We start from the raw sequence: 24,611 nt of genomic DNA on the forward strand, positions 1-24,611 counted from the left end.
TACTATACCCTTTATATACCCTTTATACTATAACCTAGTACCTATTCGTCTACTTAAATAATAAATCTATCTGAAAAGGTCATTAACAATATCAATACATTTTTCGAAAGTATACCTGTAAATATACCTAAATATTTTTACCAGCGAATGTACAGATTCAATAATGGCTAATTATTCAATTCAGTTTGATCGTTCATGAGATGTTGAGAGTTTTTGAATTTGTTTATTTCCATACTCTCCAAAGTTTCAAACCTTTCTTCTGGAAATGGAGGGGTTTGTATTCATGATTGAACTCATGTCCCTCTGAGATTGAATGACTGGCATATGTGGAATTTATTTTTCCATTCTGAAAACTATATTTGTGTTCCTTTATGCGGGCTTTGAACGTTCTTCCAGTTTGACCTATATAAAACATCGGACATGACCCACGCGATAATTTATACACTCCTGATTTTTCTGAAACTGAACTTTTATCTTTGTTATTTTTAATGTGCATGCCTAAGTTGTTGTTGGTTTTGAAAGCAGTATTTACACCTTTGCTGTGCAGAAAATCTGAAATATTTGTAGTGGGTTGGCCTAAGTAAGTTATTGTTCTATAACTTTTATACTCTAGTCTTCGAATTGGGAAAATGTCTTTCAAAGCTTGACTGTATAACTTTTTTGATAATGAAGAATGTATCAAACCGCTATCGTAATCATTGTTGACGGCTTTTTGCTTTATTATATTCAGTTCTTTATTGGAATTTGCTTCTGACAAGGGTACATTTATCAGTCTGTGGATCATACTGGTGAAAGCTGCTACCTTATGCTGATATGGGTGAGTGGACGAATTATGAATGATAATATGTATGTGCCGGTTTACGATAAATTGAAAAATCATGTTTGTTGTTAACTTTTGTTATTGCCAAGTCAAAAAAATGTATAGATTCGTCCTGTTCCATCTCCACTGTGAATGTGATAGACGGGTGGAGAGAATTGATGAACTTCAAAAAGTTTGTTAACTGTCTGTTCGTTCCCGTGAAACATACCAGTATATCATTCACATATTTATATCAATGCACGAAACTTTTTACCAGTGGGTTACTCTGTATTCTTCTCCTCAAATCGTTCATGAAAATGTCTGCCAGAATAGGACTAAGTGGGTTTCCCATTATGAGACCTTTGTAGGATGAGCAAAACGTTTCATTGAATTGGAAGTAATTATGTGACAAACACACCGTAAGCAAGTCTAATATTTCATTTTTCACTACCGGATCGATAGAGTTTTTGTCCAATAGATTCTCTACCAGAGTAATCGTTTCATTCGGAGGGATACTGGGAAACAGATACTTTACATCGAATGAAATCAATTTAGCATTAGTGTGATATCTTGAATTTCATTGATCAAATGGTATGAATTCCTCATACTGAATTTTGATTTGAAATTGGTGTGGTTTTGAATAATTGCAATGAGTTTTTCGGATATTTTAACTGAAGGAGCCGTGACTAAGGAAACTACCGGTCTTATCGGGTAGTTATCTTTGTGTAATTTAATCAACGAATACAATTTAGGTGGTTGTAGGTTCATGACTAACGATTTATTCGAAGTGCCACATTGAAGGCGAACGTTAGACATAAAAACCTGCTGGCCACATGGTCCATAAATCAAAATATTCACAACTTCCTTGAAAGTCATCTAGAGCATTCAATTCCTAATTCATATTTCAGAACGTTTCTTCGGTGGTTGACTTCCAAAAACTTGGCAGACAAAGAAAACTGCTAATTTCGTCCAAAATTTTATGCGACGACAAATTATCCCTTCATAAACCAATAGATCTTCCGTAGTTGAGAACATTACCTTTTTTGTACCGTGTCTCGACGTGATTATCACAAAATAATTTCACAATTACTTGAGAACTACGCCTTGCCTCTCTCGCGCCATAATTCTCAAATGAGTTTTATAGCTTGACACATTTGATTTACGATTTAATTATTCATTACTCATCTCCCGTTTTTTCCACGGAGTAAGGTAGCAGGATCTAATTTTCAATTATAATGTAGAGCTTCCCACTTTCCACAGCTTAATGCAGACAGGACTGTCTATTAGCGAACTCCTTTTTGGTCTGATTTCCATAGCGAGCGGGACATTTTCCGTATGGAGTTATGAAATGTTACACCAGAAGGCCCAGATTTCGCTATCCTGCTCTCAATGTTGCAAAAGGGCCAATTTATTGCTAGTGGAGATACTAACATCTTCAGATGATCACACTATTAATATTTTTCATGTTCACCACGATGTGAAAAATGATTGACCAATGTGTAGTTGAGTAGATTAAGTCAGTGGACACTTTACCTAGAAAGATGGTAATTCTCCAACTTTCAACCGAAATTCCAGGCTATCAAAGTCGCTTGTTTTGCGTTGCTCTTCTATTTCATTGCAATTTCTGAGATATAATCTAGCAACATGCGGGATCTCTAAGGGCGGAGCTCTATTACAGTGTGTAACAACGAAAACTTAACAGAGCCGTTTTTGGATATAAAGAGTAGAATTTAAAAAAAAAGCTTGGACACGTCGATTTCTAATTGACACCTTTGACACCTTTCAGACTAATCAGATTTTTTGTAGTACGCACCTTCTCGGAGGGGTGCGTCCGACGACCCTTATTTAGATAGGGAAAGTAGGTCGAGTGGCACCTTGTTTTAAAGGTATTTCAAATACCTTTACATATCTGTTGGAAGACAATTTTTGTAACGATTAGTTTTCGAGATAATTTGAAGATTTAAAGATAGTTTTATTGAGTTCAACTCTTTTTAAAATAAATCAAATTGTTTTTAAGGTACAATTTACGTTCAGAACTTTCATAAAAAAAATTTGCTTTTTATCACAACCTGCTAATACGTGTCCATTTGATTTCGTAAAAAAGTAAGAATTATTTGTTTATTACGAGGAGATTTTTTCGGGGGATGTTGTTGGTTACCACCCTTACATTTTAGGTTGGCACTCCTTATGAAGGTTGCCTTTTGACGTGGATATTTTATGCATTTGATAAAAAAGTGAATCATACTAAAAACTTACCTACACAACGAATAAAACCTGCTGATTTCCTTGGATGCTGATGACACAGAAAAGTTTAAAAAACTGTTTTAGGGCTGATAATACTCTGATTGCTGATAAACCTCTGGTACTTAACCTGGGATTGGCGATGACTTGACCAATCACTCCAATCGCATTATCGTCATTCACTATCCTTCTCTGAACATTTCTTTTCTCATTTGAAACCGAACCTGTCTCCCTGAATTTTGTGACCAAATCCAGAACGTGATTTCTGCTTAGGAGTTTACTAGGGTTTTGCTCGTTAAATGAAATTGATGTTCTATTAGCATTTTGGTCGTTGCCAAAAAATAAAGCAATAACTGAAACCCTTTCAGCAGTAGTGTAAGGCATTTTTAAACAAATAACAATACACGACCCGTTTAAAAAACAATCGAACGATATACTAATGAAAACTGGAAGAAGAGGAGTGGGTATTGATTTTGAAAAAGGGATTTTATTTAACAAAAAACTGATAAGAAGAACTGCTCGAAATTTTTTTTTCAGGCATACAAGTTACCGAGTGGTCTGTCTAATGTATTATTAATATGGCAATTTCAACTTCAAATTATCTCGAAAACTAATCATTACAAAAATTTTCTTTTGACAGAGTTGTACAGGTATTCGAAAGACCTTTTAAACAAGGTACCACTCGACCTACTTTCCCTATCTAAATAAGGGTCGTCGGACGCACCCCTCCGAGGGGGTGCGTTCTCTTACTTACTTACTTTTTATATTCAAAAACGGCTCTGTTGAGTTTTCGTTGTTACTCACTGTATAGAGTCTTGCAATCGGAACTTTTTGACGATTGATAATGGCCAACTTGTTAAGCTACAATTAGTTATTTATTCAGTCTGATTTGCCAAATCACCATGGACGGATATAGCATTCAACATGTGCAAATAAAAAAATTGTTCAATTAAAAACGTGTTATCTGTTCGGGCAACGTACAGCGCGCTTCGCCCATTTACGATCGCCATAATCGTCCTACTGAGAGGACTATTTTCAAAGTGGTTGATGAATTTGAGTCGACAAAACGCAAGAACTGCCAAAAACATCGCTGCTTTCTGTGAGAGTGTGCATGAGAATTCCAGGCAGCTGATTTGGGCCTGCAACCATATACTATTCAACTGACACAGGAATGAAGGCAAAGGACCATCGACAACGACGTGTGTTCGCTGAATGGACTCTGAAATAGTTGGCAACTGACCCTAATTTTGATAGAAAAATCATTTTCGACGATGAGGACCATTTTTAGAAAAATAGATACGTGAACAAACAAAACTGACTAATTTTGGACGATACCAGTCCATATGAGAACCAAGATCATCCAATGCATCACGAAAACGTCACTGCTTGGTGTGGATTTTGGACTTGTGGCGTCTTAGATCCATATTTCTTTCAGAACCACGTTGGCCAGGCCATCACTGCAACGGCCAGCACTATAGGTCGATGGTTATCGACTTTTTTGGACTGAGTTGTGTTTTGACCCACGATTGTTTTATCATGAGTATGAATGCTCAATGCACACTAGAATTACAATAACTCTTGTGAAAAGATAGGATGAGAAAAATAACTACCTAGATGTACTATAGACAAGACAAGATTTAATTCTAACTGTACTCTTACAAGGTTTGAATCGTAATGAATAAATTTTACACAAATGCAATGTTTCACATCGATAGTTAGAGAAGGGGCCAGATTGGTCTTTGGAGGGATGAACAAAGAAACAAAGGTTTGGATTAACATAGGTAGGCGAGATCATAATAGCAGTAATTCCTAAGGGTTGCTTGACAACCCAGCGCTACGCGATCAACACGATGCGTTGAACATGGATGACCCCAGGTTCCGAGAAAGGGACAAACATCCAAGGCTGACAAAGCAGAACCAAAGACTGCCCCCACGAGTCGCCGTAAGGCGACTCCGGTAAGCATAACTAATCAGATTTTCTTTCAGCAAGTTCACCGCAGAACAAATCGACCGCGATTCCAGAATCCTTAGATTTACTGAGGAACGCCCGACATTAATAACAATAGCCGCCGGTTAGTTTTTGGGGGCCCCCATGCAAAAATTCAATTAGAAATAGTCATGACAAAACAATTTTTATCGATCGCGAAAGAAAAGCACCTAAAGGCTGACTTTCGACCAAAAGAGGTCAGATTTCAATCTTGCTGAAGTGCCCATCAGTAAGTTGAGGACGAGTAGGTTCTCCTCGCTGAATAAATGGGAGGGGGGGGGAAGCTCCTACTTCAGGGCACTCAACCCGGGTGGGGGCATGGGGGGGGGTTGCTTGAGAAAAGATATTTGAGAATATTGAATTTTATGAGCATAAGTGGATTAGAAAGACCCGTAAATTTGAGACCAACTGGGAAACCCAGATTATGAATAATGAAAAATCGAATAACTTAAACAAGATTAGTTAACAACACATAAAATAAAAATAATGCCATAAAACAGTCTGTTTTGTTGTACAAACTTTAGAGCTGGCAACTCTAGCCTAAATACTAAAAAAATAAGATTCATGATAAAAAAATAATAATTTCGATAGTGAGATTTTGAGACCGAACAAGTTGGATGATCTCGACACCAACGATACGCCGTTTCAACAGGACGCCGCAACGTGACACACAGCTCATGTCATATTGGATATCTTAAATGAAATGAATAAAAACACTTTTGTCCAAATACCACTGGTAGATTTTATTTATACGACCGGTTTCGGGTTTGACCCCATTATCAAGTATAAAACTGAAATCTGAAATTTTGAAATATCGGTTTTATTAGAATTTATTTTATCAGTATTTGAGAGACAGATAGTTGGGCGAATCAGGATGCCAACTTTAAATTCCACCCTGATAATTCTCGGAGTTGTTAAACTCTTAAATTCAAGAGAAGAGACCTACACCAATCGAGTTGCTCGTTTAGAGGTATATGTTTCTGGTTTTTGATTGATTTGTTAATTTCCATGGCCTCCAACAAATTCATTTTTTTCCCTTTATTACAAATATGTAGGATTTTGAGGTTATCTCCATTTATCTCATGGTTAGATTCTTGAAGATGTTCGTACATTGCAAATTTTTTGTCCAAACAGACGTGTTCACGCAGTCTTATGTCAAAATTTCTACAGGTTTGGCCTGTATATACTGCTGATTTTTTCATTCTATCCCGTTTGGGTTTTGCATTAAACAGGGTTCTACCTAAATTACTATTACTTGTGGAAGCTGTTGACATTTTGTAGTTAGAGAAATAATTTTGTGTATTTTCTGAAAGTTTACCTGAGTAATTGATGCTACTGTACTTGACTATATTGTGTTCTCGGCAGTTTGGGTATAATTTACTCATAAGTGTTTTGTGAGTTATACCTGATATTATCTTTTCCATTAGGGAAATTGGTACCTGATTGTTCACTGCAATTTTCTTAATTATTTTTATTTCATCTTGGAAATTCTTTTCCGGTAAAGGGATTGCGAAAGCTCTGTATATCATTGACCTAAAAGCGGATAACTAATGTGAGAGCGGACTGAAAGAGTCAAAGGGAATTGTACAGTCTATGAACGTGTTTTTCCGGTAGATATTGAATTGAAAACCATTATTTACTCTTGAAATATGCAAATCTGAGAAGTTAAGCTCCTTGTTTTGTTCGATTTCTACTGTGACCTTAATTTTGTTTTGCAGACTATTGAAAAAGTTCAAAAATTGAATAAGTTGTCTGTTTGAACCATCAAAACCAACCAGTTCATCAACATATCTGAACCAAAACACAATATGTTTCTATGAAAGGGGGTTATTGAGGATGCGGGTGTTTTCTAGTGTGTCCATAAAAATATCTGCCAGAATGGGACTTAATGGCGAGCCCATAGGGACACCTGAGTTTTGCAGGTAAACATCATTATTATATTTGAAGAAATTTTTTTCAGACATGTATCAAGGAGATCGCAAAATTCAGTAGTTATATATGGATTTCTATGACTCTTATCTAATATGTATTGATATCCGTCTGTTGGTATGTTAGGAAACATGTTTTTTATGTCGAATGATACTAGTTTGATATTATTTTTGATACTCAGATTTTATAGTTTGTCAGCTAGGTCTACTGAATTTAGAACTGTGTTTGAAAGATTAAATTTTGTGAGGTCTCTGAATACCAGTGGTATTTAGACAAAAGTATTTTTATTGAAGTGATCATGAACTACCATGAAGTGAACAAGTCATCAATTGGATATCATATTGGATAGTTAGCACAAGCGATATGAAGGCACCGTCATCTCACGTGGAGGTGATGTGAACTGGCCACCGAGATCGTGCCATTTGATGCCGTTAGAGTTTTTTGTGGTGTTTTCCTAAGTCGCAGGTGTATCATCGGTCAAATTCAGCCTGATTTATGTACCGGAGTCACGGAAAATTGGACGTTTCGGATGCGTTCACCCACAAAAGCCGAAGCGGCCAAATCCAATTTGTAATCCATAAACTATTAAAAGTTGCCAAAGTTTCTACATCTTCTAGTTTGCAATAGTGTTTTTGAGAAACCGATTTTGCTATTCCATCACCTGGTTGGGCTGTCAAATCATATTCTGTGTTTTTTAAATATTATAATAGTGTTTAATTGCGTTTCAAAGTTAGGAGGAGGGACTACTTACGTTCGCACTGGATATTATTTGCTACATTTGATTCGTAAGGTAAGAGAGTGATGAAATGAAAAAGTTGAGTTTGTTCTTACCCTCAGATGGTGATACTTCTCATGCTGATCCATTTGTAGGGGTTCCAGGCACCTCTTTATCTGGCATATTCTTGTTTCTGTATCAGGATGACACCGAGGATTGAGATTCGATCGTCTAGTTGAAAGTCCTGAACCACATTCTCGGCTACAGGTTGACCATCTGGAAAACGCAGGCTGACAAGATGGTGGATGCTCTGCTAAAATAAGAAATGAAATGTGGTGCATGATATTTCCAGGAGAAGAACTGTATCAGTGTATGTAACACTTTCAATACAAGTTAAGATTTCAAGAAGATTTCAATAAACACTATTCAAGACTATTCAACTATCCCAATCCCCATAACAATTCGTGAAATGCTTTGTGATTGGGAAACAAAGACTTCGTCGCTAGTTTACAAGACGAGGCAACAAATTATTACCAATCCATCTGTCTTCGAAGATTTCGGTTAAAGCTTCGCTGACTGAATGAGAAATATGGGGTGGAGCACCATCCATTTGGTACCATACACGTTCTCTTCCTGGTCTATTATTTAAAATCATTTGAATTCCATTCCTCAGTAAATCTTCATATTTTGATGCATTCAAATTATCATCATAAAACTCGATACAAATAATTCACTCATTCTCAATGGCAAAAATACATTGAATTGCCATTTTTCTTGAAAACCCCTTTGGAGGACAACATGGGGATTTTCTGGCGCCCAATAATGATTGTTGTGTCTATTGAAAACTTCATTTTTTGTGAACTTGGCCTCATCTGTCCATATGATATTGTCAAGGAAATGTTCATCCTCTTGAGTTTAGACAAGTAACCATTCAAAGAATTCCACTCTACGAGGTAAATCAGTCTCTTTCAAATGTTGGACATAGTAGAACTTATAGGGATGCCATTTATGCTTATTAAGAATTATACAAATTGTCACGTACGGTACACCTATCTCCCTTTTAGCCTCGTGCAGAGAAGCATTTGGAAATGCATGAAAGTATCCCAAAACTGTTATACCATTGTCATCATCATCCACTTTAGTCTTCTTACGAATGATTTTTGGACGGAAGGTTCCATTCAATCTACAGTTTTTTAGTAGTCGATTTATCACATTATTATTCGGCTTCGGAAGTTGTGGATATTTTTTATGAAATACTCGGCATGTTCTACTTGCAATTCTATTGCACTCACCATAAATTATTAATAAATTCAAGAAATCTTCATTACTGTAACCTAATCTTGACATTATTCTATTATAATTGGTAGCTATCACAATCAGTCAAAACCACCAACGAAAGTCTGACGTTAAATAATTGGTTTATTTATTTTTCCAAAGCACACTATCAAAAAATAATAATGTGTACTGTTGTACGTTAGAGACCAATACCTCAATGTATACAAATTGTAACTTTTTCTAAGGTAGGTACATACCAATTTCGAATCGACTGATCTGAGACAGTCAAAAAACTGGATCAAAAAGAAATATTACTGAGTATAAAAAAAATGTTGAATATCCAAGATAAGTGATGAATTCAAAAAAAAGGAGCAAGAAAACCACGTCAGTTTCCGTTTGAAACAGTTTATCTCGAAAACGGTTCAAAATAGAAATAGTATTATATGAACAAAGTTAATCTAAAATTGAATGTAGAGCTCGAAAATGTTAAAATATACAGGGTGTTCCATTTGAAAAAATTGAGTTTCACTCATTTTTTCATGAGATCAAAGTATCTGCATTTTATGAAGACCCTTCATGAGGCAAATGAAAATATGACTCGGAGTGAAGATCCTCATAGTATCACTCCACTCCATTTCAAATTCGATCGTTTTAGTGCAAGAGAGTTCAAGATTATCAGCTATAAAAGTTCATGTTTGGTAAAAAAAAAATATCGAAATTAATTTATATCTTCTAAACGGTAATAGATAGGTATAGGGAAATAGTATATGAATTTGTTGACAAAGTGATAATGAATCATAATATGATATATTATATACGGAGTGTTCCATTTGAAAAATCAAAGAAGCCGCTACTTTATAGTAGAAGCGACAACGCCGCTTCGTCTGAAATATTTTAGGCGTGTAGGTCATACTGTGAAATTTTCAGGTTGATCCGTTAAATAGTTTGTCAGAAACGGCTAATTAACGCTCATCATTGAAAAGCCCTGTATACAGATGAATTATCGAAGCTGGACGAGAGAAGCTGCGGTATTAATGCTCTGGAATGGTTCAGACTTCTTTGAACAGCGTGGATCGGGATCAGAAGGAGTAATCACTGAATGTAATTCGAAACATCAGTTTCCGAGGTATTATTTAGAAAAAAACTGAATCTCCAGTAAAGTATCCTTTTGCTCAGGGTGGATCATCATAATTGACCCATTTTTTCAGCAATTTCATTAACGTGCCTTTCTTATCCACCTGCAAGACAACCCCAACCGTCCGCCTTCATTAATCAAGCTTTTCCCGTAGTGGGGGACCCCTCCCGAATATTGCGTGACATCACGTTCAACTCGTGACGTGCGTATACGCTGGGCGTGCTCAAAACATCAACGTCGGAGCTTAATCCATCTCAATTAGGACTCGTAACAGGATGAAACGTGCACATTACGGAGTTTATGTTTGCTGTTGAAACGTTCTATTCTTCAGACGTTTATGCGTTATCAGCTGTTCGGTGGATTGTTGTGGAAGGACTGGTGTATGGCATTGATGCATGAATAACGGACTAATGTTATGATGTCTTGGAATAACTCGTTTAGGCGAAGTGTCTCATCAAAGAAACATTCTTTGAATTAAATTGATGGATGTAGCCGTTACTACGTGGTAGGAGATCATGATGAAAAGAGAAATGATTTCTATGTTTTTTATCAATTTTATTTGTAACTAACGTTACTGCAGTTTCGTCCTCTATGGACATTCTCAAACTTATACAATAAACTAACAATGATTCATTACATTCGCCAATATAAACCATCCCTGTAAGTACTAATAGAAATAGGAGTACTTGACTTGATTGAATACCTGAATTCACAGTTCACAATGCGGATGTGCCAAGTCGAAAACAGGAGAGTAAATTAAATCGATTTGATCATTTAACAGGTTGCACCCACAATGTAGAGAAACAGGCATAATACAAACTATTCTACAAAAAATGAGAAATAATGATCTTGTTGTCACGAAAGCTGATAAATCGAATGACATCGTTATCCTTGAACGAGAAACATATGTTCAGAAAATTGAGTCAGTCATTCGAGATGAAAACCTTACTGTCATCAAGAAAGACCCGACGAAAAATAGTCAAAATGTACTGAAAAATTCCCTCTTAGATACTAAAATCATTCTCACGGAATCGGAGAAACGGAGAATCACCAACACGAACCCCTCTTGCCCTAAACTATATGGTCTGATAAAAACACATACAGACGATAACCCCATAAGACCGGTAGTTTCGTATATAAATTATCCGGTAAGAGAACTAGGAACACGTCTTAACAAGTTGATCAAAAATATTACCAATTTCGTCCCACCTCACAGCATTAAGAATTCACTTACTTCAGTAGAAAACATAAGGAACCAAACCACGCCACATAATTCAAATTTATTTTCATTCGATGTAAAGAGTATGTTCTCCAACATACCATACAACGAGTGTAATCCCCTCATTTTGGACATAATAGATCAAGCCAAAGTAGACCATATCACTTCCTTTGAAGTTTCAACAGCTCTCGATGTGTGCCTGCATCAGAGCTACCTACAATTCAACGATAAATTTTATAAACATGATATTCAAACTCGTTAGAGGCTACCTTAAAAATAACGATATCATAGTTACAAACTATTAAGACTAACCCAAAAGTCTACGACCTTCCTGTTGTTAACAGTAGTATACTGGAGTGGAAACGAAAGCAATTTCATTTGTAGCCCCGATACTTTATTCTCCGACACTTTCGATGAACAGATCTGCAGGAGTTTGTGCTGAAACTTACCGTGAAGACACTTCTTCACTGTAGATACCTTTAGTGGCGTTGTTCCACTACAAGGACTCTGCGGCATCAAAGTGATGGCTGCATGAGCTGCATGACCTCATCTCCTTCTTAAGTGTTTCAGATCAAACATATGAAAAGACCGGGAAAGGTTTCACTACCGCCCTCTTTTAGCTGTATCCATGAATTTTTCTTCTGATCGCAAAGGCTGATAAACATAATGACATGCAGAACAGAAAGGGGCTGAAAGAATCTTCCCAAAAGAGTTCCCAAGAATTGCTCAAGCTGTTAAATTCCTCCTAGCTTGTCGAAAATCAGGTATTACCAGAATCAGGCCATGTGAAGTTGACGTTTCTATTATATCCTATGTGAGTCAATGAGTCAAGATTCACTTCTCTGTTCTTACGCAGAATGAATATTAATATTCAATGTGATTATGCTGTTTCGTCTCTGGGATGAATGATAGCTTCTAGGCTTCATATTATTTTCTAACAACACCTATTTATACTCGTAGGTATGAGATAGTAAAGTTGAGGCTGATTTGAAGTAGTTCATACATTTTGAACTTGAGGTCCTATGCGACGATATTTCAGACAAATCTATTCCATTGGCTTGTATATGGAAATATTGGCTGGAACTAATGTTACACATAGATCAATGAGCATGAAGAAAAGCGTCAATAAGCGCCAATAAGCGTCTCTCATCAACATTCAAGTTGCTATTGAAATGATGAGATTTTCCTCGTTGGAAAGATTTAGCAAATTCTCTCTGATCTGTATTCCTGGCTACACTGGTTTGGAAGGCAATGGAGAAGCAAAGAAGCTGCTGCAAATAGTTTCATTCGACTAGGCACTGACATCGCTTTAGGTTTCACCAAACGAATACTGAATACTTGAACTCCAAGAAAGATTTCAAACTTATGATAAAATCTGACTGAATTATCAGTTATAGATTTATGATGTCTAACATGTCTACTCACATGCCAGTGCCAAATACGAAAATAATTGGATTGTTGAGAGATCTGGTATGCGGTTTCTGTTTTTGAGGAAAATTTTAAGTATTGTAAATTTTATTAAAACAACGATAAAAATAAAATGAAAACAACAATAAAAATTAATTGGCGCTCCGGGGCGACTTCATTGATTGCAGTGGCGCATTTGCTTTTTCAGCTGCAGGAAAACCCGGAAAAACCTGCAGCATCACATCATCTGAAGATCTTGATCTAACAATGTCCTCTCTCTTATAAAACGAAATGTAGGGTGTCTCCAGAGGCTCCAATAAATTCAATGCATCGCCAGAACACTTCGTGACACGACTATCTTCAAACTTGAACCAGTCCGTTTCTTCTTTGACCAAGGCGTAATAATGACCAAATTCAACGCCAGAACCACAGTAAACAATGACTGCATGAATATTATAATAGTGGTCTGCTAGGTTGAAATGTTCATCTATTTCGAATCTTCCAAAGAGTTTCTTGCTTCCGTTAGAGGTTGAGTCTTGTTTGAAAATTATCAGTGTTATTATTAGATTGACTGGTGCCTCAGCTATACTTATTTCCTTATAACAGTCAGTTAGTTTGGCGCATGTTCGACAATACAGTCGATCATCACCTGTTAACAATTCCATTTTCAGATGATTTAACAATAAGCTCTGCACTGACTGGTTATTAGTCATATTACTTCTTGAACATTCACCACAAAGTAAACAAGTGAGGATTTTTCCAGCAAAAGATTTACAAACACAAGACGAGATGGGCTGTACGGAATCATTCAGTCCAGAGCGGTCAGGAGAATTGATTTTGCTATTATTTTGCTCACAAAGAGTATTCAACAAGAACCCCAAGAATTCGGAACAATCCTCTTGTTCTCCTAACGAGTATCTAGTGGACTTCAAAGACTCCAGGAAATCGGTTGGAGGGAAAGATGATACATTCTTACGAAACTGCAGCTGCATGAGCAGGTGTTTGAGTTTGATGAATAAGTAGGAAACATTCCCGTTCTTGTTCATCATTAAAACTTCGTTCTTGAAATTCTTCGTCATGAACAACACTTGTAAAATGCTATTCATGTAGCAAGTGTTTCCTAAATTATCATATCCAATTTTCTTCTCTAGATTTTCAGGACAACTCTCTACTGATTCGTAAGGAAGAACATGTTTCACAGAATCTCCATAAGAACCATTTCTCAAGCTGCGATCGATCCTTCCAAGTGAAGAAGGGTTTCGTAGAGGGATCGATTAGGCTCTTGCTTCATGAAGCTCTTCCACTGGAAGGAAAATCAAACAGTACAAATAATTTGTGCCTATCCCACCGCGGTACGATTGAGGTTCTCAGGTCATTGGACCACCAAACAAACTCATCGGCTTCATTGAGAAGTTGGACTCATTTGATCAAAGAGATAAAGTGGTTATTATCTGAGAAAAGTTAACTATAGAGCATTATTTAAATTCTATATATGTACCAGTTTGGCTATCACACATCCACTCTCTGCAGCACTGTCCAGGTATTTCCACAAGTCTTGGGTGCTGACAAGAACCTCTTGGTGAAATGTGCTCCTGAGGGCAAAGTGAAGAGCAGCCGTAGGTACCATTCTGGAAGCAAAATTTAGACTATCAACTTTTTGGTAAATATCTGGACGGATTCAAAAAGACAATCATAACAATTGAGTTTAATGTTTCTAAGAAACGTTCTATCTGATCCATAGAGAGAAAAGATGGAAAATATTTCAAGGCAATAATATAATAATAATAGTAAAATGAGAAACTGGAGACAACATGACGCGAGGTCCATAGTGATGATCTCCTCGGTTCTTCAACCTCAGTTATTTATTTTAAGCTACATATTACTCAGCAACAAAATGATTCAGGATGAAACATATTGATTTCTATCAAACTTTTCAGTTTGGTATACTTCAGTACATCAAATATGTGCTTATTTTACGTAACGAGATAACCATCTTCCATTTATTAACTAGTAAAAGAATAACTTACCTCATGGTTCCAAAACACCATTGAAATATATTCAAAACTAACATCTTTAGCATTTTTCCAATGAAGCGTCTCATCCTAATGCATCTATGATGGAAACCTTCTCAGATAAAAGACAAGAACAAAGACATTCACATACCTAATAATTCAGAATGGAATATCAAAGACGAGATATGTTTATGTAACCCTCAAGGATTCCAACTCCCTTTTGTGCTTTCATTCCTGGAGTCCTCTCAGGCATAGACTCCCAATTCACAGAGAGTATTGTCCCAGGCGCATTCATAATGGAAGAACCACAGCAGTTCATTGATGAAAATTCATTTTCATTTAACATGGTATTGGGTGGATTTTTGAATATTTTATATGGTTTGTGATCAGATGTGGACTACTGATGATTGATATATTCGAATATATCGGTCGGTAGCCAAGCGGTTCGGTGTGGGTGCTTTGTTCACTCACTCGAATTGACTGCCGTGCTGGTCGGTGGTTCAAGCCCTAGTCTGAACGATCGATCTTCACTTGCTACCGACAACCCGTGTTAGGAATCACACGTTAAAAGGTAAGACCTCGTTAATCCTTGGCTCGCACAAGTTTCGACTTCTGAGGGTTGTCGTTCGTAGGGGTCGTGTAGGGACAGCTGGTTAACGGAAAAACAGATTTTAAACAGATAAACAGATAAACATCGTTACAAAAGCAGCGAATGCAAGAATGTGGTTCCAGAAATTAACGGAATATTCCAGATTATTATCCAAAAGTGTTTTGGTGGCAATGCTGGATGTCTCCGGAGAAGATGAACCATGAGGAATATGATTGAGAAAACTACACGGTTCCACAACTTCGAAATAATGAGAAATGACGAACCTGAAAGAAAAGGAGAAGAAAAAATAGTTTTTGGAAGATAAAGTAATTGGAAACAAATTTGCCAATTTGCCAAGAAGTGGCAATTTGCCAAGAAGTTTGGAAATTAATGAACGAAATCGGAATAGGAACGCAAAAGGAAATTGTAGAGGAAGTTCAGCAAATGGATGAAATTGATTTGGGATGAAGTGCAAACATTCAGAGTCCTGGTGAGACAAGTTGAAGACATTGCCAAAATTCAAAGAACGGGCAGTGGAAGAGATGGAAAGAAAAATGATGGTGAAGGTTTGGAAAGAGGTGACCGAATTGAAATACCAACCAGACCCATATTGCCAGTCAACCGGCTCCACGGTGCCAAAGTACGCCCATTTAATTTAGTCTCATTGGCAGCTATTTTTGATTGCAGATAAATTCAAAGGCTTCTACTACAGGTTGGAGTGTATTTTGAAGCGAAAAAACTGCTCACGAGTGAAACTCCTTTTCGGAATGTTTGGGGTTTCAAGTCTTTAACTCGTTGTCTATTGGAAATTTTTTCCTTAGCTGATCCGGTTTGCTCAGTCCTTCAGGGTATTTTCATCTTCTGGAGTATCATAATTTTTTCCTTCAGGGGAAAATTGTTATCATCAACCTAGATTTTGATTGCCTAATCGTATACTTGGTTGTACTGATTCATATATTGCCGCAGGAGCATGGAATGCTTTCAACCTCTGGGTTCCGTTGTAGTTATTTTATGTCCTTTGTTAGGCGATGCTAGATTCACTTGGTGGGCTCATTTATGGTCTTTATGATGTATTTTCCATGGAGGTGACCAATCCTGTCAGTTTTGGAATGAAGGTCCTTGGTTGTTGGCTCCTGACTTGGTTCAGTTTCGAGATTGATTCTCATTGCTTCCTTCATGTGTCATTTGAAGCATCCATAATAGAAAAAATATTTTTTTAATTGTTACTGCTCTTCACTCAGAAACAATGATCATCAACAACATTTGGACAGCAGCTTCCAGTACAGCGAAAATGCCCGGATGAACTCAGGAGATCGGACCGGCCAAACAACTCCCACGTCATTGATTTGGATTGACCTCCCGCTTCTTAACCACTCACAATGAGCCTGCCAGTTAATCTCTAACGTTGGAAGAGTATACTAAATACTCACGCCGGTGAAACGTCTGGCCTAAGAACCGAAAACGACAAACAGTTCCAAAGCGAGTACTCAACGACTGATCCACATATTCATTGTTCTTGCTGGCACCTTTTTGACTGGCCTACTAATTTTCTTTTGTTGTTCACACCCTCACTAATTTGAAGCCTCGTCACCCATGTTCACGACCAAGAAAGGCGGAGAACTGAAAAACTTTCAGAGCTAACATAGAAGAAAAACGGGGAACTCATTTGAAACAACTTCGTCGAATCTGACCCGAAACTGAGTTGTTGGGAAGAGGGAAACGTGATAAGATCTCATTCTTATATTAACGCTGGTATATGATCTCTGTCGTGCAGAACAAATAATAAGTCTTGGAGTTTTGGTAAATATAAGCAACGCTCATGGATTGGGATTTATTGAAGTTGCAGCAGTAATTAGTTGAATGCTCTTGATTGTTCAGGTACAGAGGGGAGGGGGGGGGGGTTGTTCAGTTGATAAATGAGTGCTTATATATTATAAACATTTCCAGAAAAGAATGCTCTATAATCTCCAGAGTGGTGGAGTAGACTTTTGTAGAATCTTATAATACTATATTCAGTATGTATCAGCAGATAGAATAAATTCGACAAAAAGTAATTGGGGGCGTTCGAACTCGTCGATTGATTATTTCAATTCCGTATTTCTTCAACTGTAATTCCACACAGTCGTGATATATGTGGAATGCTTTCAATTATTTTGGACTGCGATAGAAATTTCTGGATGATAAACTTCCAACAATTTAAAAAGCACGCCTGCCAGGTAGAAACGGGAAACTTCTTCTTTGATGAGGAATAGATGCCTTTTATACCAAATTTCCCTTTTGCTCATTTCATAACGACTTGGGATGTCTTTGCATGTTCTGGAATGTTGTGGAATGCTTTCGAATATTCTGCACCACTAGATAAGTTTCCAGAAGGCAATCATTCTAGCTCGTATATCATCAAAAGCAATCCTTTGAATTGAAAACAGGAACTTTTTCCATCAATGATGTTCTCGAACGTTCTAAATTTTCCCAAACATTTCACCACATTCCAGAATGTTATGAAATCTTTCTCGAATATTCCGAACGGTTTTCTTAGTTGTTGGTGAGCGAAACTTCTAGGCCTTATATCATCCAAAGAAATCTATGTTTTGGAATGTTTCGGAATACTTTCGAATGCTTTCGAATGTTCTGGATCTTCTTCATGGACAAGCTGATGTAAAACTACGATTGCATATTGAAAGAAGAACCAAAAAAGTCCATAAGACCATCCATATCAAACACAGCATTCACCAAAGGGACTAGAACCCTATATTAAGGCAAAGCAGAACTACCAGGCTAAAACACAGATGGTGCTACTAGTTTCAAATCAATATGTGATTTTTAGTTAACCTTAAATTTCATTAGATAAGTGACCAAAATTCGGACTATCAGTTTGTGAGAGAGAACATTTTGAGTGAAGCAACTTTTGCTATTCTGAAAAAAAAGGATGAAAAAGAATTTCGTGGGTTGATAGAGCATTGCTTTTTGGGAAAAGAATACTGTTGAAGACAAGACTTTGTTCTTTGCACTGTTGAGAAGTTGTTTGCCATGTTCAAACGAAGTGAAATGAGCCCGAAAACATAAAAAAGTCCACGAAATAATTTTGCCCGACTACAAAGTGCAAAGTTGATCGAGATAGTTGAGGCTTCAGAGATAACAAAGGAACGAGTTAGACGTCCTCAGGAAGTTTATTCCACATAAACGTAATTCTCCAGATGAGAGAGTTCTTGAACAGTGAAGTTCGAAATGTACTGAGTAGAACCTCAAAACAATGAGCCACAGTCCGTCGCGTATTTCTGATATGTACCGCTCTTGGTGAAATCAAATATGCCAAGTCACTTGAACACTTCCCGTGAAGGTTTATATAGAACAGAGACAAATCTCCAACCTTTCTTCGATGTTCCAGGATAACGAGGTTGCACGTGATGTTCGAGTCTCCAATCAGGCGTATGGCTCTTTTCTGAATAGAATCCAGTAACTTCTCCTTACATGAGAACAATACTCCAAAGATGATCTGATCTGAGCTTTATAAAGCATCAAAAGTTGCTGAGGTTGTACAGTTTTCTGGTTTTGAGAAGCAGCATTTGCAGAGAGCGGAATTATCTGACCTGACATTATTATATCCGGTTCGGGGACATTTATCGTCTTGGAGAAAACCGATGCCTGGGTTTTTCTGGCATTGAATTGAACCTGATTACTTTCATCCCAATTCGAAATCACTTCTGGATCCTCATTGAGATATGCAACCTCCTGCTGTTGGTGAAGATGTGCCTCGATTACCGATGTCCTAGAATCCAAATGGAATGACGAGACAAGTGTGATGTCGTCAGCAAAGCAATATATTGGATTCTTGGTTTTTTCAGATAATAATAATAATAATTTTTATTGGTCTCATGAAACATAAAGTTTGTAGACAGGTCAGTAGAAAAATACATTTAAAAATTCATATAAGGTCATACATTGAAATTGATTAATGATGAAAAAATAGAAGGTATAACGCAATAGAAAAGCTAAATAATACATAAAAACAATGGCATTATGCATTATAAATATATAAAGTATGTAGATAATGATGAATTGTGCTATCAGTATGAATAAAACTACAGGTTTCTGTGGGTCATGAAGATGTTTCTGTTTTTCTTGATGAATGTTTCGAATTCAAGTATACTTTAGAAACAGTTATTTAATAGTATCTGTTTTAATTGATTTTTGAATTGCGTCGAGGGTCTATTCCTAAACTCTGTGGGAAGAAGGTTGAAGAGCCGTATGTCGTCTCTTTGCGTTCGTTGCAGACAACATCATGGCACCAACAAATTGTGTTTGTGTCTGGTATCATGAGGGTGAATTGACGAGTGTGTTGCACCAATTAGTGGTGATATACAATAAGAAGAGGGTTGGAGACAATATAGATCCCTGGGGAACACCAGCGTTGATGGTGAAAGTATTCGAGAGATATCCATCGACGGCCACTTGCAGGAAACGTTATTTCAAGAAGCTGAAGAGCGATACACAAAGCTGAAGAGCGATACACACGAATGATCCAACAAGCCACAGCATCGAAGTTTGGCCAGCAAATCCTCATGCCACACACGGTCAAATGCCTAAGAAATATTAAGCGCAACAGCTCTTGATTCAACATGTTTCTCGATTGCGTGACATACGATAGAAGGTCGGGCCTGTGGATCTTCGTTTCCGAAAGCCATATTGATCGCTCTAGATGTTGAAGCCTTACAAATATTTGAGGATATGGTGGTTTACGACTTCCTTCACGATTTTTGATATCACTGATAGTAAAGCGACTGGTCTATAATAATAATAATACTAATAATAGTTAATTGGATGATTTTTCTTGTCGTTCGTTTGCACACTTTCCAAAAACGATGACGGGCACTTCATCAGGGTGATATGAAATGGAAAAGCCGAGAGAATTATTGAATAATATTATTTTATTAATGTAAACAGCTGTACTATGTTTCTTTTTTCAAGTAGTTCGATAACAACTCAGGGAATTGATGAGAAAACCGATATTGGAATGGTTATTAGTGATTTGAAAATGAAAATATCCATTCGATGAGTTGAAAAACCAATATTTTTGGAAGCAGACTAACACTCTAGTACATTTTCCTTGAAGGATTTCCAGAGCAACTTTTTTGGTTAAAACTGGATATCTGCTTTGTTGAACCTTCAATACCGAATAAAGCGTAAATTGCACCAGACTAAACGCCGGGTCATGGTCTGGAAATAACTTCGTTGTTTCATGATCCATTTCACGGAACTGCGCTCTGAGCAATTACTTACAAGGGTGTAGGATAGTGGATAGCAAACTTGCTTTCTCACAAACGACGTTTTGTTCGTATTTTGCTACCCAACCGAAAGTTCACACTTTGACAGAAAGTTGCTTTCTGGCTGTTTACGTGACGGCAAAGACTCTGTAATTTGAATGTAATAATACGGAGGAAAGTCCGACGAAGAGTGAAAATCTCATTAACTTTTGATCAAGGCTGTCGGAAGCATCATAAAATCGTTTAGCTTCGAGAAAAACTTACAGGGAAGAAAGACATGCGTTACATTTTCTCCAGGTATTCTATGTATCTGAATCGTGAAATAAATATGTTAAAGAATAATGTTATAGATCCTGTCTTTTTATCGGGAATGTATTGAAAACAATAATGCATCATTCTTGGGGAGAAAACGATTGATAGAGAACTAGTGAAGATTCAGGAAATATGGAGATAGGAAAATCAATTTGCAAGCACGCACAACTATCGAGAGCAATCAGTTTCCATCTAAACATGATAGCGACAGCAAGCGCAGTGAATTAGTGGAATGACTGTTGAGTTAGTGCACCACTGTGTAATGTGTACAGGGGCGGTATAAGTGGAAGACGATTCAGTGTGTAAAGTGAGCAAGTAACTTGAAGGAGATAGTGACGATTGGATAAATTTCCTCGTTTTTGATGTAACTGAATAAACAACTTTCAGAAGAGTCCGACATGATCTAACCTAAGAGTAGAGGAAAACAGAATGAAGAAGCAAAATAATTGGAAGAATGAGGGGAACAATAGAAGACACGAAAAGAACAGAAAGGACCAGAGAGGAAACATAAAAAGGAATGGATGAAAATGAGAGAAGCCGAAAAATGAAAGGAACAGATCATGAATGTAAAGGAATGAAAACAACAGGGATGATGTTAGACTAATGAAGCATCACAACGAAATGGAGAAAAAACAAAATGATGGGAAAAGAGATGAACAACAACGAGTTATTGAAACATCTTCCTCCATATGGAACGCAGAAAATCCTTGAGCATGGATAACCAAAACCACGTGAGATCTAACAAGCGAATGAAGGCAAGTACGGTCTGCAAACAGATAACGTACAGGTTCTGTTATTGCTGTTATTGAGTTCTCTTATTGGGTGCAATTCCGCATTCACCAACCAACTTGGTTCGTGAAATACGCTTCGAGAAGAGAATTGAGTTCTGATGTTTGGTTTTCGATGCATTCTACGCCAGACGTTCAGTTTTACATGTGATTATGAAAAACAGTTTAACCTAACGCCCTTTGTTCGATTTGGTTCTCTATATTCGTTTTTCTATACCTCCAATTTTTTTCCAGGGCCAATCTCTCAATCTCTAGCGACACTTCCACTGTACCACATATCTCCATATATGAACAAATAAGCCAGACTCTAGTCTATCTACTCCTGAAGCAGTTTCAAATTGTGATGAGTCATCTCAACAAGCATGAACGGAAGTTTGTTTGCATTAATCATCATAATATAATAATAATAATAATGATATATTCATTGCCATGGGTTTCGACCCGCCCGATCTTAACTCTCGAGCTTCCAATCGCAAAGATATCATTCAGTTCAACCAATAAATGCTTACTGCCAATAAATGCTGACGTTGACGCTTGAGCAGATTCATGTTTTAACATTAAGGGTTATAAATTGAAAGTTCTTTGCCTCGTGGGAGAGATAGCAGAACACGTGATCAAATGAGGTGTGCAATTGCTCTCTCTCTCTTGTTCCTTGGAGAAACCTCTAGAAACTGCTGATCACTTGTAGAATCAACAGTCTTCAATGTCTAAAACAAGCACTCTTACCAATCACCAGAAATGCAATACTCACGACTCGAGCTTTATCAACCAAGTTGACGTCTTTAAGACATGAGGGAAACAGTTTTCTTCATCTCCTGATGAAATTTCACCACCTTGGTTGGTGAGAAGAGTATTGCATTTCTGGTGATTGGGGAAAGTGTTTGTTCTGGCTCGATTCTACGCCAGATGTTTCAGTTTTGACTTCCATTAGTTTCAGTGTGAATAGTAGGCTTCCTCTGAGTCCAATATCTTCATAGTGGTGAGTCACCAGCACTGTCAAAGTTTGAGAAATGAATCTATAGGGACTACTCTCACCTATGACTATTTTTAGAAATCAGTAGTTGTATACTCACCTGACATGCGCACTGTGTCCTACAGTCCAAGCTGAAAGTCTCTCCATGAACATACGTATTGTTGAATACAATACATGGCACTCCTATTGGCTCTGAAAAGAAAGAATTAATATACATTGAACTATATTTCTGTTCAAAAAATAAGTTTTTCCGTTAACCAGCTGTCGCACCCCTACGAATGACAAACCTCAGAAATCGAAACTTGTGCGAGCTGAGAACTAACGAGGTCTAACCTTTTAACGTGTGATTCCTAACACGGCTTGGACGATAGCAAATGGAAATCAATCGTTCAGCCTGGGGCTTGAACCACCGACTAACATGACGGTCGATTTGAGTGAATGAACAAAGCACCCACGTCGAACCGACCGGCTACCGACCGACCAACGAATCGTATTTTGTGCACCTGAAATTGTGGTAAAATTCAAGGTTCCGTAATACATGAGGTAGATGTCCTATTGCACCTCCCACTTTATTTCTTGTTGCCTATGATTTTTTTGTTCGTTTCAATTATCTATAAAAAATTCAACACGCTTCACCTGGATATTGCATTTACTGTAATATTTATTGATATTTGCCATTGTTAGGCCGTTCCGCTTAGGAATTTCTTTCTTTCGTGAAGTTTTCTTCCTTATACGAGGAATTGGATAAATTTTGGATATGCGGTTGGTTACCTCGTTCACGGGCAGATGGGGCGTTGACGAACATGCTGTTTGTCGTTCGCTCCAGCCTAGTTCGAGGAATGATACTCTGAAAGTATCCAATTTTAAATTATGGGAAATCATCGACTCCATGTTGATGATAGACACTACAGCATTTGTAGGAATAACTTCTGTTGAGAATCTTGCACTGACAACTGTGGGATATAATCCAACGCCCTTCGTGGTATTAGTCAAGAAAGTAGTTGTTTCCTGATTGGTGTCAGTCCATTAATTGAGTTGAGACTGATCTGAACAAATTGTTTTTTTGGTTAATTTGATTCACAGCCCACTCATTTCGTGAAATTTTGTTCTCTCGGTATTCTCCGCCCCGTCCCACATTCTAGTATAAATCTTCCGATAAACTTCCGTAGGCTCAAGTGAATCGGTTTTCCTATAACCCGACTTCAGAACTTCTGCAATATTGTAGGAGTTTGAATGAATAGACTGGAACTTCGTGTTTCGCTCTTTTGACGAATTTTCCAGAACTTTAACAATTATCCAGGCGTTTTCGTGGATTTAGGGAAATATATTCAGATCTGTCAGAGTTCCCGTATTTGCTGAGATTGCTCTCTTCCTCTGAGAGTGAATGATTGTGTTTCATGTTTAGATGCTCCTGATATTGATGTAGTTTTTGATGAAGGTGGAGGGTACTGAAGAAACTATGGTTTTTCGTTTCCACAAAGCCTTATTGGTCAACCGTAATGACTATGTGATAGTTTTGCAAATTCAATGAGGGTCAGCTGGGGCGATATTCGCCACGTAGTTTTCTGTTTCCCCAAAAGATTGAAAAAAAAGCGAATGGAACAGCTACCCTGATTATAAAAGTCCTTGGTGGAATAGTACCTTTTTCAGAAGATTTGCTAGCTCGTTGTCTAAGAGGTAGAGGCCCAATCAACCTTTTTCTCTAATAATAACGAAGTCTTATTCTTGAATAAGTTGTTTTGATGATTGCTCTGCGGGGAAAACAGCTGATGGACAGATTAAATTGTTATAAATCCAAGAACTCCCATTCAATTTTACTGTTATATTGTGCAAACACTAATGTTCACACTGAAATTCCAATCCGAACCATTAAATAGTTCAAACTCAAGTGAAAAAAATTTTATTAGATATAAAAAACCAAAACTGCCAATTTTGTTCAAGTCTCATATTAGTAATGGAAAGTAATGGA

The 24,611-nt window shown here is 37.3% G+C and overlaps 1 protein-coding gene across 2 annotated transcripts in view; it reads right to left on the minus strand.

Moving 5' to 3' along the window:
• Positions 1–24,611, minus strand: part of Ccn (cellular communication network factor protein Ccn) — a 201,739-nt gene that overhangs the window by 10,153 nt on the left and 166,975 nt on the right. The window contains exons 4-6 of one of the 2 annotated variants that reach the window (XM_074176862.1): positions 22,743–22,834; positions 14,206–14,335; positions 7,788–7,981 (exon numbers count right to left, since the gene is read on the minus strand). In XM_074176862.1, coding sequence (XP_074032963.1) covers positions 7,788–7,981; positions 14,206–14,335; positions 22,743–22,834 — 416 coding nt within the window. Of the gene's footprint in view, positions 1–7,787; positions 7,985–14,205; positions 14,336–22,742; positions 22,835–24,611 lie in introns of both variants that reach the window. The other variant, XM_074176861.1, reaches the window with a different exon arrangement.

The sequence above is a fragment of the Leptinotarsa decemlineata genome, unplaced genomic scaffold (assembly GCF_025532065.1).
Source record: "Leptinotarsa decemlineata unplaced genomic scaffold, Ldec_3_MD MMD2_tig00002082_RagTag_RagTag, whole genome shotgun sequence".
NCBI classification, from domain to species: Eukaryota; Metazoa; Arthropoda; class Insecta; order Coleoptera; family Chrysomelidae; genus Leptinotarsa; species Leptinotarsa decemlineata.